General features: G+C 34.8%; 2 protein-coding genes across 3 annotated transcripts in view; one reads left to right on the top strand and one right to left on the bottom strand.

Annotated features, from left to right (window-relative positions):
• The window catches only part of LOC145267615 (alpha-galactosidase MYORG-like), a 122196-nt gene that overhangs the window by 56052 nt on the left and 48584 nt on the right, over positions 1-17560 (top strand). The gene's annotated exons all lie outside the window — the stretch shown is intronic.
• Positions 4913-5323, bottom strand: LOC145270876 (uncharacterized). Its single transcript, XM_080126433.1, has one exon. It carries the CDS (start codon positions 5321-5323, stop codon positions 4913-4915), a length of 411 nt encoding a protein of 136 aa, XP_079982559.1.

Here is a 17560-nt window from a genome sequence, read left to right as displayed (position 1 = left end):
TGTTTGGTGCATTTTAGGTCAGAAAGCCAGTATCTTCAGACTGCCTTTTCTGATAGCACTAGGCATAAAATGTAAAAAATACAAATAAGAACATAACACAATGTTATGAACAAAGGACATATTATTCCTCATTTAATCCCGGGCAACATTGGGTTTGCCTTCTATTTTCAACATAAAACAGGGAAAAAAGCATTTTTTTTTTTTTTAGGGGCAGGGGGAAGTAATAGACGGTATTTTTGCTCTTGAAAAAGATGCCTTTTATTTGCTACTTAAAACCATATCAAATTCCCTTCAGACAAACGAGGTGACATTCCTATGAGTTTTCTGTTACATAACAAATGTGCAAATACGAAGCAAACACATGCAAATGATGCATTTTTAGAACATGTCACATTGAAAGGGTTAACAACACTGACATTTTTTGTTTAAGCCAAATAACGCCTTTCTCTTAACAATGAGAATTTTATACTTGCCAAAGAAGATCTAATTAAGTGAATATTTTGCTGTTAAATAAAGTTGAGAAATGCAATTGAACTGTGACAATAACTTGATTCTACTGCTAAGCTTCTTGTCCTACACTAACCCCAAAATAAAAACTTTGCTGGTGCTGAAAAACTCAAATCAATATAAGAGTTCGATTTTTTACATTTAAAAATATTGAATTTAGTAATCAGTACTCAACTTTCTGACCAGTTGAGCATAGAAAGTTGATTTATAAGAAGGTTGGCTTGTTTCATTATGTTTAGATGCACAAGATCATTCTTTGGCTTCTGATTGGTTGCTTGTCCATGACTGAATAATCTATTATTTTATTTACCTCCGTTCCAGTTGGTTAGACACAAGGTCAGGTGTGAGTTTGATGAAAGTATTTCTGTGGTATGAACTGGATTTAAACTTGGTACACGCAGATTTTCAGGCTATGCCATATTGATGGTGGATAATCTATAATATAAATATTTCTTCTTTCAAACAAGAATTTTCCTGTAGTATTTTTTTTGGGGGGGGGGGCAGGGTTGTTTGGACCATTACATGGGAGTTACTACATATCAAGGCCCAAAAGATATTTGAGGATAAGGGTTAATGAGTGTATGACTGTCACTGAGACAACAGTGTATTAATAGTTAGTGGTGGAAATGGAGTAGAAATGGATTACTTGGGGGAGCAGCTCAGCAAGAACTTGTTTACATTGAACTTGAAGATGACCATATTGTAGTCAGCTGAAAAGAAAACCAATGGAGTTCCACAAGTGAACAGTTCTAGAGAAAAAGCTCTGTTCATGGAATTTGCATTTAGATTTAGTCACAAATAGAGAGTAGGGGAAACTGATGATAGTTGTTATAGCTAGATGAGTGCTTTTTATGAAAGTTTGGTAAGCGGCGGGGGGGCATAGATTGAAGCTTAGATAAGCAGTTGTCATGAAAATAACGATAGAGCAGAGACAGGTTCACAATGTCTCTTTTGTGGGAAAGAGATTGCAGAGAAACAAAAGGGACATCACCTACTAGTGAATTATTGGTGAATGGTGGAAGAAATGATTTTATTCTTTTTTTTTTCAACAAACCATAGAATTCAAAATATGTGATGCGTTTATGAAATGAAAAGAGCGTCGAACTGTTTCCATTTTTATATTAATATGAGTCGATATTGATTTAATATATTTTATTTTTTAATATTATTTGGATTGTTCAGATTACTGTTCTAATCTTGGGTATTATTCTCTCAACGTTTCAGCCGATGTCACCTCCAACCTTCTTTGGGGGTGTCTTGATAAATGGCTCTTATTGTTGAATGGCTGAAAGAATTCAGAAACGTTGTATCAAATCGGTATGGATCCAAATTAATATGAAAATGAAAATGACTCAACACTCTTTTCAATTCATTAACACATCACACATTTCGAATTCTAAGGACCATGGTTTGTTGAAAAAAAAAAAAAAACATTCCCTATCACCTTTGTTTTGCGCAACCATTGAAGACAAAATCACCTGGACATTGTCATTTTTGTTTCTACTATCATTCGCTACAAGACGCTCAGACACGTGAGCATTTTGGAGGCAACAAATTTTTCGCACTCATTAAACAGGTTTAATTTTATCAGAAGTTCCCTTAATTTACTATATATATATATATATATATATATATATATATATATATATATATTTTCTTTAAGATACCACGTTAAAAGAAATAGACACACAAGTATTTACTCCTTTTCAAAATGTTTGTCTTTTATTGGTAAAACCTTGTGTACAATTATTTCAGCCCCACCCCCCCGGTGTTGGCATACAAGTATATAAAAGTTTATGAAATTATTCCAGTCTGGAAAACAATGAAACACGTACAATAGAAAGAAATGTTGATTATTTACTACTGCAGAATTCAAAGAATTATTGTAAGGCAAACATATTTTTTATTTAAAATGCAGATAACGAATGTTAGAATGTTTTATACTTTATATATATATATATATAATGTTGTGTATATAAGAAAATGAATAACGATTGTGTTTGTTGATAAGAAAGGTCCTGTTTCATGGGCTGTGAAACTCTCGATAAATTGGTTTTTACATGTGCTGACGAAGCTGGGTTGTGCAAAATTATAATTTGATGAAATATTATATATTTGTATGCCAACACTAGGAGGTTGAAATAATTGTACGCAAGTTCTTGCCAACATTTTTTAAATGAGTAAATACTTGTGTCTATACCTTTTAACGTAGTATCTTAAAGAAAAATATTTATAGCTCTAGTATCACACTATCGAGCTATCTAATAGAGAAGTTTATGTTATTCATTTATGTCATTATTATCACAAATAGTTAAATTACATATAAAGATATGTTTTATATATATATGTAGGTGTGTGTGTGGGGGGGGTATAGAAGATCAGTAAAGCATGTGTACTGTCAGTGTCAAATCCAACCCAAAGAGAATTAATCTTTGGTCATTTATGTTCAACTCTCTTTGGTCTTTGTTTTATCTGTGACAGATATAAAGAAAGAATGAAGTGAGTCCAACATAAATGATCAAAGACTGATCCTCTCTGTGTTAGATTTAAACCCGATGGTACCAATGTTTTTCTGATCTTCTGTAACACATATATAAATGAATATAATGCTCTAATCTTGAATTTTTTTATAATTGAGCCGTTTGCTGGGGTTCTCTCCCACAAATCCTATATATATATATATATATATATATATATATATATATATATATATATATATATATATGCTGTCCAAGTATGCTAATTTCATATATATATATTCCAACTCTAACCTAATAAGTTTTCTTCCACTAATACTATTTTATATATATTTTTATGAGGGAGAATATTTTCTTACAAGATTGTAACTCATCTGACGAACAAAGGCATAACATTATTAATTACACCAAGTAGTAGTAGCAACAGCAGCCTTACTAGTTTTATGTCATTTTACCATTAAATTAAGAACTATCCTTTCATTTTCTTCTCCTTTCTTATTTCTTATTATCTTTCCCCATATAAATTGTAATAAACCTTATTGCTAACCATTCCCAATTTTAGTGTTATCTTTAATAAACTCGATTACAACATACAGTAGAACTCTGGGATACAGCATTAAAAATTAGTAACAGAATACAGTACAGTATATAATACACATGTATATAATCAAATGACATTATAAATAACACCGTTGTTGTTGGCTCTGTCGATCTTGAGAGATTGTGGAATTCTGTGTCCTGATTCAGTCGGGGGAGTTACAGCTTGTGGTGTGGCTGTGCAGGCCAATGTGGGAGGCACAGCACCTGCCACAGTTGCTGCAGATGTAGTTTTTCTGTCTCTCTGTCTGGGCCGGGGTCAAAGCTGGATCTGTCCCCTCCTTTCTACAGGCTCGCTTCTCCCACCAGCATGTGGTTCTCCTCCTCTTGGATGTCTCAGCCACACGCCAGATAGTCGTCTGCCAGCCCTCACGGTCCGAGGCAGCTATCTCAAGCTTCAAGGGGTTGAAACTGACAGCCCTCAAGTCATGCTTGTAGCAGAGGTCCGGTCGGCTAGGATGTGGATGTTGGTGACATGGTCCTGCCAGGTCAGGCCAAGCAGTCTGTGGATGCAGGGAAGGTAGAAAGAATTTAGCCTAATTTCTTGGAGGAATAGAAGGTCCATGCTTCACTACCGTGCATGAGAGTGTTCAGCACAACTGCCTGATAGACTCTTATCTTAGTGTTAACGGTCAGCATATAGTAGTCCCGCACTAGCTTGGTGAGGTGAGCCATTGCTGTTGCTGCCTTGCTGATGCTTATATCCAGCTTGCAGTCGAGGGAGAGGTTACTAGAGATAGTCGAACCAAAGTACGTGAACCTGTCCACCACCGCAAGGATATGCTCATCAATTGAGGTGCTTGGAGCATTGTGTGCTTCTTGGCACATGACCTCAATTTTCTTTAGGCTGATGGTTAGGCTAAACTCCTTGCATGCCAGTGCAAAGCGGTCACAATGAGTCACTGCAGCACTTCCTCTGAATGTGCAGAAAGGGCAGCAGCATCAGCAAAGAACAGTTCTTTGATGAGAACTTTCAGCACCTTTCTCTTTGCACGAAAGCGTGCAAGGTTGAAGAAGTTCCCTATTGCTCGCGTGTATATATACGCCATCATCAGAATCTTTAAAGGCGTATGAAAGAAGTAGGTTGAAGAAGATTTCAAAGAGTGTAGGGGCGAGGACGCATCCCTATTTCACTCCATTTTTAATTGGGAAGGGTTCAGAGATTGACCCATCAAACTGTATGGTCTAGTTCATGTTCTCATGAAAAGAAACAATTAGGCTCAAGAGTTTGGGAGGGCATCCAATGCTCCGGAAGAGGGAAAAGAGTCCTGCTAACCTGGTCAAAGGCCTCACAGCATTTCTCCTGCAATTGCCTTACGGAGAACGCTATGTCAATGGTTGATCTGGCATTCCTGAAGCTGCACTGCGAGGGCCTGGAGTCTGTTGAGGAGAACACGGGTGAAGGCTTTACTAACAATGCTTAAGAGTGAGATGCTGCAGTAGTTGTTGCAGTCACACCTTTCACCCTTGTTTTTGTAGAGTGTGATGATCTCTGTGTTGCGCATATCATGAGGTCCAGTTCCTTCTTCCCAGCAGTGTAACAGGAGTTTGTTGAGATGCTTTAGAAGAGAGCTCTCTTTTGCCATCTGTACAACCTCAAGGGGTATGTTGACACTGCCTGAAGCTTTTCTGCTGGATAGGGAGTGTATGGCTTTTCTGAGCTTGTCAATCTTGGGTGGAACATCAAGCCCATTCATTTTGGGGAGTGTTCGGGTACTCTCCACTGCTGGCTTGGTGACCATGGTTTCCCTCGAGTAGAATTCTCAGTAGTACTCAGCCAACCTTTCCATCTGCTTGCTGCGGTCATTGATGATTTGGCCTTCAGCTGATTTGAGTGGTTCGGTCTTGATGGCACTTGGGCCAAAAGCTTTCTTTATTCCCTTATACATTCCCCACATATTTGCCAGACTAGGAGGGCGTCACACATGGTGGCAATGGCGGGTTCTAGTTCAATAGCTCCTGCCTCAAACCAGTCTTCTTGTTTCCTTTCTTTTCTACCAAAAGTTTTGAAGGCAGTTTGAAATATTGCCTCTCAGATATGGTTCCATCTCAATGTGCCACTGTCTGTTGGGCAATTCACAAGGGCTCCATCGATGGCTCTGGCAAAGTGTTTTCTCAGCTCAGGCATGGGGGTTCTGACTATATTGATGTGTGGTTGGGGTTTCTGCTTGGAGTGGTGGACATGATTGGGAAAGAAGCGCAATTTGCTGGCGACCAGAGAGTGATCCGTATCACAATAGGCACTGTGGAAATTAAGAGTGACCAACACTTGGTTTAGGAGAGATCTGTGAGTGATGACAAGATCCAGCTGATGTCAATGGCAGGATCTGGTATGTCTCCAGGATACTGTGGGGGAGCTTGGTGGGGAATAAGGTATTGGTGAGGCAGAGGTCATAGAATGAGCAGAGCTCAAGGAGACGCTGGCCGTTTTAATTTAGCTTGCCAACACCAAAATGGCCCATGCATCGGGGCCAGGAGGCATAGTCTTCTCCCACCCAGGCATTGAAGTCGCCAAGTAGGAATAAATGCTCCTAGGGGTCTGCTGTATCATAAGGTGGGCAAAGACCATAACCAGGAGCCAGAAAAATATTGTATTCCACGTCATAACCTGAAAAAACCGTATCGTAGGGCCACCATATCCCAGGATTCTACTGTATAATGTTTTGATTTTAAAGAGGATATTTTCTTCTTTTTTTTTTCAATGTTCTTTGTCTGTTTTTAATGAACAAAAATTTAAAGAATTCAATTAAAAATATGTATTACATGATAAAAATGAAACTGAGCAGTCAGTAACCCGAAACTAACTACAATCTCAAAAATTCTGAAAGATACTGTTCTGACTTCAATTCTTAAAGCAATGAATTTGCTCTAATTCACTCTCTAACTTCACAGCCCTGGTTTACTGCATCTTATTTGATTTTGTATTTGTTTCAGCAGCATTACTGAACCATCTCATCTTTCTCTTTGAATCTGTGATTGAAATAGTGGCTGATGGATGATAATGGATGTGTGCTCTCGTGTCGTAGGTGCACTACATTATTTCATGCAGTGTGCTTTGGGATAAAATAGTCTGGCAGCACCCGTCTCTCTCCAGGCTTCAGATTGCATACAGTATGTGGTAATACCAAATAGTTACCCATTTTACTGACCAGGCTCAATGTTGCTTAACTTCAGTGATCTGATGGGAATCGGTGTGTCAGCATAATTATGTCATGCATGATTGAAATTGTAGGGTAATCTAACTTCTTGAATCTTGATAGAGCAACTTTTCATGAGAAGAAAATATCTGGTATGAACATCAAAAATCCTTTGGAAAGTTGGAACTTGTAAGTTGTGTCAGAGAAGAAAACTCTGCTTTAAAAATCTCTACTGCAAAGATATGAAAAGCTATGAAAAGTGAACATAATGTTGGGGGTACGTATTTAACGATATTAAATCTGTATGCATTTCGTAGTTGGAGTATTACTGACAATTTATACAACAACTACAATGAGGGTGGTGATTAACGTTGAGATGGCTAGCATCTGTCTGTTCTTGTGGAACTCTGTTCCATCTGCCTGCTTCCCTCCTGACTACAACTTGGATGTCTTCAAGCTCAACGTAAACAAATTCCTGATGAACCGCCCCCCCCCCTTAAGTAGACATTTTAAATATCCACACTAACGTACTGTACTTACAAGAACCCTTATCCCTCAGTGGCTTCCAGGCCTTGATAAGTGGTGATCACTTTGTAAAAAAAAAAAAAAAAAAAAAAAGACGAAGCAATTGTTGTGTGTAACATAGTGTTGAATAATAGAACATTTCACAGAAGAATATGGAATCTCCCATTAAAGCCTAGGTTGTAATTTGTGTCTCGGAAGTAAGAAAGTAACAAAGAAATGAGATCAGTTCTATCTCTTGGTAGTTCAGTATCAAACTGAACTGACACTTATTTTCGAGGCTGCCTCCAAACTCTACGAAGGTTAAAAGGGAAAGTTGAAGTTCATCTAGCTATATTTGCTGTAAATTGGTAAAAACTAATCCAAACCACAGAGTAAATCATGGAGTTATTTTTTGTTATTAATTGCTTCTATAATTTAAACTATCAGGAAAAAAAGAGAATATATCTATGAGTGCTTTCTCACCAGGGTTGAGAGACTTCACTATCCAATGAACCGATTACTTATGTATATAAAAGGAAACCGAACTGCTGTTTCTGTCCTTTAAGATGATAGACAATCTATGGGATGAAGGAAGCTCCCACATTATGTCATATCTGTAGGACATCTATTTTGGTGTGTAGACAGCTTCATTCTGGCAACTTTACTGTGATATTTTCCATCTGAAATATTTTAGAATTATCATTGGCTATGGAATAAAACCAATGTTGTTTTTATGGGCAGAGCCATGAGTCATCCGACTGTCCAGCACTGCCCATGTTTACAGGTTGGAAAGGATTGGAATTGTGGGTACAACACAAAATCTTAGACTTTGATCTTTTAGAACTGCAAAAGGCTAACCGGTTATATAAAGTTCAATCGTTAAGTTGGTGGGAAATCTTTTCTTGCCATCGTAAAAGTTTATGCTATAAATTACTTAGTGACCGGAAGAATTTCGCAGCTGTCAATTTTCTTTCAAAGTTATTAGCTTCATTTTAGTCAAAAATGAAATTACGACTGTGAATATTGCTGAACAACACTCTCTGGATATTAACTGAAATAAGATATCATCTATTTCACACAAGTGAAATCTTTAAAAAGAAGTTATGACTTTAGTTATTGCATATTGTTAAGTCATTGAGTTTAAAATTAACAGGGCTACTCGGTGTTGCCCATTTAGTATATTAGCAAATAATACCACTGATGAATAAGAACAATTTTTTTTTTAAAGATCCATTTGTTAATATTAATTATGATACTTACTAATCCGTTTTCCTAAAAACAAAAATTTTATTTTCAATCGACTTTTCATATTTAATTTTCATAAATGCTTTATTTTTTTTTTTAGAGTTATATTTAGACAATGTTTACAGAGGTTTAGCTCGTAGTTACATTATTTATAGGAAAGAATCTCATTTCTAAGTGAAGATAACAGTTTCTTCAGGTGAGGAAACAAGAAGGAATAAAAATACATGCTAACATAAGATGTTTAATACAATTGTTGGACTGGATGATAAAAGGAAAATGAATGGGAATAAAAATTTAAAAAAAAAAGAATGAATGAAATAAGATTAGTTAGTGTAGAACCATACGTGCCCATCTCGACTATCACCGATCTCAATGCTTGTATGTACCATTGTTTTCTTCTTCGTCTTGTTCTTGTTCTGGCTGTGTTGTTTTCACAGTGTGTGTGTATTTTGTAGTATGCCCATCCCGGTTCCGACCTCAGCAATCAGTTCGAAAGAAACTAGGCTATCTCAGTGGCCTTTTAATTTTCAGACTAATGCAAATGTTTTGTGTTGCCCTAGAAGGATCACCCACGTTGGCCTTGCTTTCTGACTTTCGGGTGGAGCAAGTTTATTGGTTATTGTCTGAAGCACCCTCACTGGGGAATGCTGACCATGGCTACTCTGACTTATTTTTGTAGGACCAGAGTGTTCCTCTTTTAAAGGTGCTTGCTCATTCATCCCATCTTCCGACTTTGTGTCACATCTTGTGGTAGGAGAAAGGTAAATAACATGATGTCTTAGTAATTGCCGAGGGTGAAAGCATTGGTTTACAAGTATAAAAAATAAAACAACACTAACTAGCAAAAGAAAATACAAACTCCGACACATTGTGTATAGATTAGTTGTACTCTGAATATGTGTGTGTGACACCATTGTGGAAAAGGGTCCTTCAAACACTAACGTCCATATCTTAGTCAAGTTTCAGTGCATCAACTACAACCCAATTGAGATAATTTGTCAATTGAGACCATCACTATTGTTTGATTGTAGTCAACTCATCTGGGCTGTTTTGAAGTTCTGCCTGATCTGCTCTGAGCTGTAAATTGTCATCAACTTTTGCCAGCTTAAATCTATCATAAACTAACTCAGCACTTTTAAATATATTAACTTCAGGATCAGAAATCCTATGTCCAGTCTTTTGTCTTTGTCTAAGCGGAAAATGACTTGTGTTTTCAGCCACTCCCTGCTGAATACCCATTCTATTTCGATATTCATACTACTGCCTTTGTATAATTTGGTGAATCATTTCTAACCATTGTTCTATGTCATTTATTTTTAAGAACATTTTTTTTTTATGAATCATATTTTAAGGCTCTTCAGGGTCCTGGCTTGGAGAGGAGGGATCTCCATAGTATCACATTAGTTGTTTATTTTATTTTATGGCATATGAACTTTTATTGGCCCATTTAATGCTGAATTCAATAATTTTGGAAAAATCTTTTATACTTCACGTTTATTTTGTAAATAAATAGTCTTTATATGACAAATTCTATATAATCCATAGATATTACCCTGACACATACTACTACTATTAATACTAAATACTCGTCTGAACTCCAATCTCTGGTTCCCCCTCGCCAATCTTTCACGAAAAACACCCGTCTAGCTGAATCCACTGTGAAAAATTTCTCCCACTCTATATCTGTGCCTAAATCAAAACGCGGATTCCATGAACAAAGCTTCTTTCTTAGAACTGCACGCCTGTGGAACTCTGTTCCGTCTGCCTGCTTCCCTCTGGACTACAACTTGGATGTGTTCAAGTCCAATGTTAACAAATTCCTAATGAACCGCCCCCTTAATTAAACACTTCATCAAATCTCCACACTAACGTAATGTACTTGCAATAACCCTTATCCCTGAGTGGCTTCCGGGCCTTGATAAGTGGTGATCACTGTGTAAAAAATAAAAAAAATAAAAAAACTACTACTACTACTACTACTACTACTACTACCCTAACGTCATAATAGACTATGGCAACTATATGATGATTGCACATTCCCCAAAGCTCCCAAACTGGGTCCTCACTTTTGAATACAGTTTCATGCTGTACTAAAGATTGAAAGAAATAAATGATAAGATGGAATGGTGAAAGAAAAAATGGAAGAATGTTAAGAAAAATGCAGAATGAGAGAAAGGACAGAAAATGTCTGTGAAAAGATTAAGGAATCACTCATTTTGTAACAGAGTGCTGTAGTGTCACCGGTAAAGAAAAAGACTATAAAAAGGAGAAAGACCATGTTAGAGAAGACGATCACGTTAGAGATGTGGATGACGTTCGAAAGCACGTCCGAGAAGCCAAGAGACGTTGCAGCCAGAATGAGAAATCACGTGTGGCGGGAGAATGAGGAAATAAATATTGTTGTACAACAACAAAAAAAAAAGCAATTTGAAGTTCTTTTCTATTTTTTGTCTACTTTGCTACTGAGGCTACAACGTGTTGGGTAACGTTAAGTAAGGACAGTTTGCACTAAGCTATTTCAACTTGATAGAAAGCTGTGTGCATTTATATGTATGGGATAGGAATATATGGAGCCCTTCTCATCAGCCGGGCACAGCAAACCCATATATATAAAAAAAAATCTGCACCTAAATTGATTACCAATCATCTTACCATGGCATGTCACCACGTTGTCATCATAAAAATTCATTGAATGCTACTCGTGTTGTACAAGCATCTGTCATTATAATCCAATGATGTATAATTGTCTCCCGGTGATCTCATTTTCCACCCAAACATACTAAAAGTCTTATGGTGATGAAGTACCAAAGTTTGCATATATATATATATATATATATATATATATATATATATATATATAGGGGTTTTTTATATTCAAAAGTAATGGACTAATGAATTCAACGAGGTTATTAGATAGTGCTCAATAAAAAGAGCTGATAATACTTATTTATTGTTATATAAAACATGCTCACATCCCGCTGCTACAAATAGCCACTTGTTTCAATCAAACAACAGATATCATCAGGCAGCGACTTGACTATTCAAAAGTTTGAATAGTCAAGTCGCTGCCTGATGATATCTGTTGTTTGATTGAAACAAGTGGCTATTTGTAGCAGCGGGATGTGAGCATGTTTTATATAACAATAAACAAGTATATATATATATATATATATATATATATATATATGTATATATATATATATATATATATATAACCTGTTGAAAATGCAAACACAATTCTGCATTTTACATATATATCTGCAGTTGGTCTAAAAATCCAATTACCATGTGATGAATATGGCTATGACAACAGAATATATTTTATTGTTTTGACTCTCGGGTATATATCTGCCACAGTTAGACATAGCTAATCAACCGAGAAGCACATCACTCTATATAGAAGTGTATAATATATCAACGGATACACACTCACAAGTCAAAACAATGAAAAGAATATGCTGTTGTTCTAGCCCTACTGATGAATGAAGAAGAAATAACAGTGATTAAAGGTGATGAAATGCCAATCATCTGTTAAGATGCAACAAACTCTTTCTTTCTTTCTCTACTCTCTCCAATACTAGCAATATTACCCGACCTTGGTCAGGGGCTGATTTAATGCCATTTTTATGCTTATGAAGTGTAAGATAAAATAAATATGTAAAACTATAAATTTTCGGAAAAAAAAAATCTCAATCGAAGTTTATGAGAAGATTAAATGAGAAAAGAGAGAATTTTAAATAAGTGTTCGTAAATGCATAAGTAATGTATAAGCAATTTTATTGTTGTTATGAAGAGTGTTTTGTTTTATATATATATATATATATATATATAATTATTTACTGTAATAATTATTAAATATCTACAGACACTAGTGTTTCATCCTTTTGGGAATCTTCAGTGCAGGGTGTCATGATTAACACCAGTGGATAGATTCGAACCCAGCAACAGAAGCCATCTCTGGCTTGATTAGCAAAGACTGTATCCATTCGGCTACCGTAAACCACGTGAAATAACGTTAAAATTTAAATATTTTATTATTAAATGTTCTTTTACGTCAGTCAGAGTGATCTAATCATTATATGATGATCTGCGCATAAGAGCTAAATTGACTGACTTAATTCAACTAAAAGTGCTTAACGATTAGAAAAGAGTTTTCTAAAGGGGCTGACATAATTATTTACTATAATAATTATTAAATACATACAGACACTAGTGTTTTATATATATATATATATATATATATATATATATATATATATATACATATATATATATATATTTAGTAAAACTGGTAATTAGTAAAAACCTGAAGAGAGTGCTCAATACTATTGCAGAGTAAATATGTGTTTTATTTTTTTATTACCGTTTTATCTGTTTGGTTACATATGTTTCGGATGTTGGACCATGTTTACGATCCAACAGCCTCGTCAGACCTTACAGAAATTCTCTGTAAGGTCTGACGAGGCTGTTGGATTGTAAACATAGTTCAACATCCAAAACATATGTAACCAAACAGATAAAACGGTAATAAAAAAATAAAACATAGATAGATAGATAGATAGATAGATAGATAGATATAGATATATATACACACACACAGAGCATAAAATCAATCTTTACTCTTGCAAATATATTTTCATTGGAGAAAACAAGTTTGTTTTTCCAAACAAAATTTTGAAAGAATTTCTTATGTAACAACTTTTGAAAAGGTCAACAGCTTTTGCAAAATGTCTTCGGTTGTGATTTTGTCACATTGAACTTTGCATTTTCTCTGCGGCTCAAATGTTTCCCACTTGATGCAACTGTATTTAGTGTTCTTATGCAACGGCTATTGCTTTAAGTGCTGAACTTTTCCCTTTTGAATTAACTTGATTGTGTCATGTTTCCAAATTATCCTTTCCTCTTCTACACACAATTCTCCTCACCTCATTTTTTTTATTTTTTGTTCTACTTTATATATATACTTTTATTTCGTCATTTGCATCTTTTTCTCGTTCAATAGTTCATGCCACCATTTTGGAATGGATGACTGCCTCACAGGAAGTTGCATCATCATATTGTTCTTTCTCTGTCTATCTCTCTCTCTCTCTCTCTCTCTCTCTCTCTCTCTCAATCAGGTCAAGCAATTGGTTGCAAAATTTACTTTCAGTTCGAGTTTATCTGTTTTATATCCAAATCCCATCACCAGATACAGTTGACGCCCCAATGTCTATAATTTGCAATTTAGTGAGTAGTCATGTCTGTGTCCAAATATTTCTGTATACATAAATTATATATATATATATATATATATATATATATATATATATATATATATATATATATATATATATATATAATAATGCTGAACGTGTGTGTGTGTGTGGTCACGAATAGGCTCCTATATGGCTGACTATTTTAAAAAACTGATTACATATAATGATAGAAGATGTATTGAGGATCAGGAATGGCTATGTTTGATCTGGCAGAACGGTGGTTCATAAAAATTGTGGGGTCTGCGTTCGCGCCTGGACCCCAAAGTATAGAAATAAAAAATGAAAATGAAAACGTTTATAAGGGTTTTTGATATAGATGTACATAAGAATACTTTGATAAGTATCTTTCAACTTAAATAGGAATGGAATAATAAAATTGTGGGGTCTGCGTTCGCACCTGTACTCCATGGAAATATGGCACAAACTTTAACAAAGACTTTTCATATCTATTTGCGTAAGTATACTTTGATAATTATGTTTCCGTTTGAAGAAATATGGTATAATAAAATTATTGGGTGTTCGTTCACGCCTGACCTCCATAGAGTGTAAATATGTCACAAAGTTTAACAAGGTTTTTAAAAGGGGTGAGGGTCCACAATAACACCTTAACTTTAATCTTAATTCACGTTAGCTTTTATTCATTTTATTGAGTTGAATCATATTGTGTCGAATAAATTCACCTCATAAGTTCACGTTCTTATTAAAGTGAAAGCCAAAAAAAAGTCGGAACTTTAGACAATTCTCGACACAAATTTTGCATAACTCTGTTTTTTTCCTTCTCCACTTGCATGTGACACTCTTTCGAAAATAGATAAATAGATAGATAATAAAAAATAAGACCGTTACTTGTTATCGTGTCAAAAGAAGGAAAAAATCCTGCTCACGTGATTGCATGTCTTTTTAAAAACATTTACATAACCTTTTTATTTTTATTTATATATCAGTTTAAGCTTAGAACTAGAAGGAATTCAGTTGATTACAACTCTTTCTGCGTGTTCTTTACATTACAATAGTACAACCCGGAATCCGACAGCGCAATACTACACCATTCAATACTGTAAAACTGAAACAAAGCTGTTCTGCTTAAAAAAGACGCCATTCTCTTCTTATTCATATTTATATCGATTCTTTGCTTTAAAAAACTAAAGTAATTACGTGTTTACTTTTTTAATATCCCATTTTCTTGTTTCGGATTATTATTTTGTAAGTAAAGCTTCATTATTTTTCAAAACTGTTTTTGTTTCTTTGTTTTTCGATATTTCGTCGATATTATTTAGTAAAAGTGTTTAGCAGAAAAGCCAACAAACAACTACCCGAAAAAATAAATATACAAGAAATAAATGTTACCATAGTCAATAAAAGTTCAGTTCATGTTTTTTTTTGTTTTAAAATAGTTTTTAATGCTCTTTACTTGAAATAATTTCAGCGAACCGAAATTAAAATGAAATTTGGGGTGATAACTACTTAAATGAATTTTTATATAAACTACACATGCCATAATCGAATATACCCCAAGCACAAAATAACGGAAAACATTAAAATATGTTCATAAATATTCCTTATGTTGACGGAACTCTCTTAAATTGTTAACACAGAATGCTCATGTGCCCCTCCTTCAAATTGAAAACCGGGCTCTCCATTTCAAAGTCACTGCCATTTTGATTTTTTTTAAACCAGTGCGTGAATTAAAAAAAAAAAATTTTTTTTTACAAACTACTTAAAAATACAAACCAATGAACTTTTCTACCATAAAAGTAGCCTTTATTGACTATGGTAACATTTATTTCTTGTATATTTATATTATTATATATATAACATTTTCTCTTTGTAAGGAAACATCATTTTGTTGGTCTCACTCTTGGCTACGAATGGAAACAAAGTTGATATAAAAAAAATATATTTTCGCGAAAATTATCTTTACTTTCATCATATTTTGCTTAGGGTAAAATTTTTGAGTATCAAAACCTATCACTTTACAACCCCCTCCTTTTCATAACCTATCATACGTTCATCAATCACAGTCCATTTTCTGTAGGCTGTTTTTGAACCGAGTCAACGACGGGTACTTCTGCTATGTTATTTGTTTTTGTTTTTGCGATACGTTTTGAATGAATTCAATCATTTATACAAAAGTGCATATTTACCTAAATGCGAGTACGGTACCTCCAAATGGGGAGCATCATATATATTATTTTTAAAATATAATTATCCACTGACACGTGTTTTGTCATCTACGAGTCACCAGATTCAGCCACTCTGATGAGTTGTAGATGACGAAACACGTGTCAGTGGATAATTATATTTTAAGAACAAATATATATAAGAAGGCTCTGTTCAGTCTTCAGAGACAGTGGATTTCCTCCTGCAAGGGTGCCTCTTATGTAACTGTGAAGCAAGAATTGTGCAAACTCGAACCACACATCTCCTGAATCGGCATTGCGTAATTCCAATTGCATGGAGAATTGCAAGATGACTGAAAACAATGCCCAAATAAGCAGAGAGAACATACATACAGCACCTGGTATTCCCAAATGCTCGCCCATTTTATTACTGAGCAGATTCAATTTTCTTATCTTTTGTGATCTAATAGGAACCGGTGTTTAAGCATGATTATGTACATGTATATATATTTAAAAAAAAAACAAATTAACTATAAATACACCAAGCCTTAATAAAGAAAAAAGAAGACAACAGCTACAACAATCGCTCCTGACGACAATTGGATGTACCGATAGAAAACGCTTGAGAAGAATATGGCTGAACAACAACTTTTGGGTGCCATAATATACAATATGGCAGCCAAAATAAAAAAAAAACGCTTGGCGAATTGAAAAGATATTCAACAAAATTGGATAAACGAAGAACTCTGTTGTGTTCAGATGTGCTTGAATATATGATTTTGTATGTGGTAGCTATGAAATAAGAGACTCTTAAAGATTTTCTCAGACATTTTCTGCCCTTTATCTATATATATCTCTTCAATTATTTTTTCTTCTTCCATTTTATCCTATCAATTATTTATTTCCACCATAAAATTGCATCCAGCAATATGGGCCTAAATGGTAGTATTGTTTGCAGATAGGGACCCTTCGTGGCCCCTGGGAAGACGCTTCACATGCTTCTCCGCAGTGTCTTACATACATTGTAGTCTACATTGCACTGTAGAGAATCTACTGTTGATCCCATAAAATTATTTTTATATAACTTAAATTCAAGTATAAAATGCAAAAGTCAAGTATCATGGTTCAATTATGCTCTAAACAGAAACATTCATTTCGAACGCGCCCCTATCTTATTAAAAGAATCTACTGTTGATTTCATACACTTCGCCCTTCTGCTTGTGCGATAATAAAACTTCTCAAATGCACTTTTGATGTTAGGCTGTATAAGGGTGTTAACTTTGGTCGAAATCTGACTGTTCCTTCTTCAATCAGACTTTTTTTTGATTATCGATTTTCGATACTTATTGAAGACATTCTGACACAAAATCTATCCAAGAACACTCCCAGACACATCAAGTAAATTTGTGTGAAATTTTTTAAAAATTGGGCCAGTCATTTCAGAGTATATAGGGAATGAACTCACACACGGATATACACACACATAGTGCTTTTTATATATAAGTAGATAGATATTAAGGATGTGAAGTGTAAAAATTGGTTCTTCTTCGTTATTATAGTGAAATCCGGCAGCTGAAAAAATGAGTTTTCATTAATAAACAATGATAACTACTTACTGTCTTTATCAATTTCAACAATAAGCAATGTTATTTAATTATCATATCACAATTAGTTAAATATTACTGCATTATTACATAAAATATGTACTTTGTACAAAT

Source organism: Euprymna scolopes, chromosome 4 (assembly GCF_053919585.1).
Source record: "Euprymna scolopes isolate OS-2025 chromosome 4, ASM5391958v1, whole genome shotgun sequence".
NCBI classification, from domain to species: domain Eukaryota; kingdom Metazoa; phylum Mollusca; class Cephalopoda; order Sepiida; family Sepiolidae; genus Euprymna; species Euprymna scolopes.
Note: the sequence above shows the minus strand (reverse complement) of the source record. Positions and strands in the feature narration are given on the sequence as shown.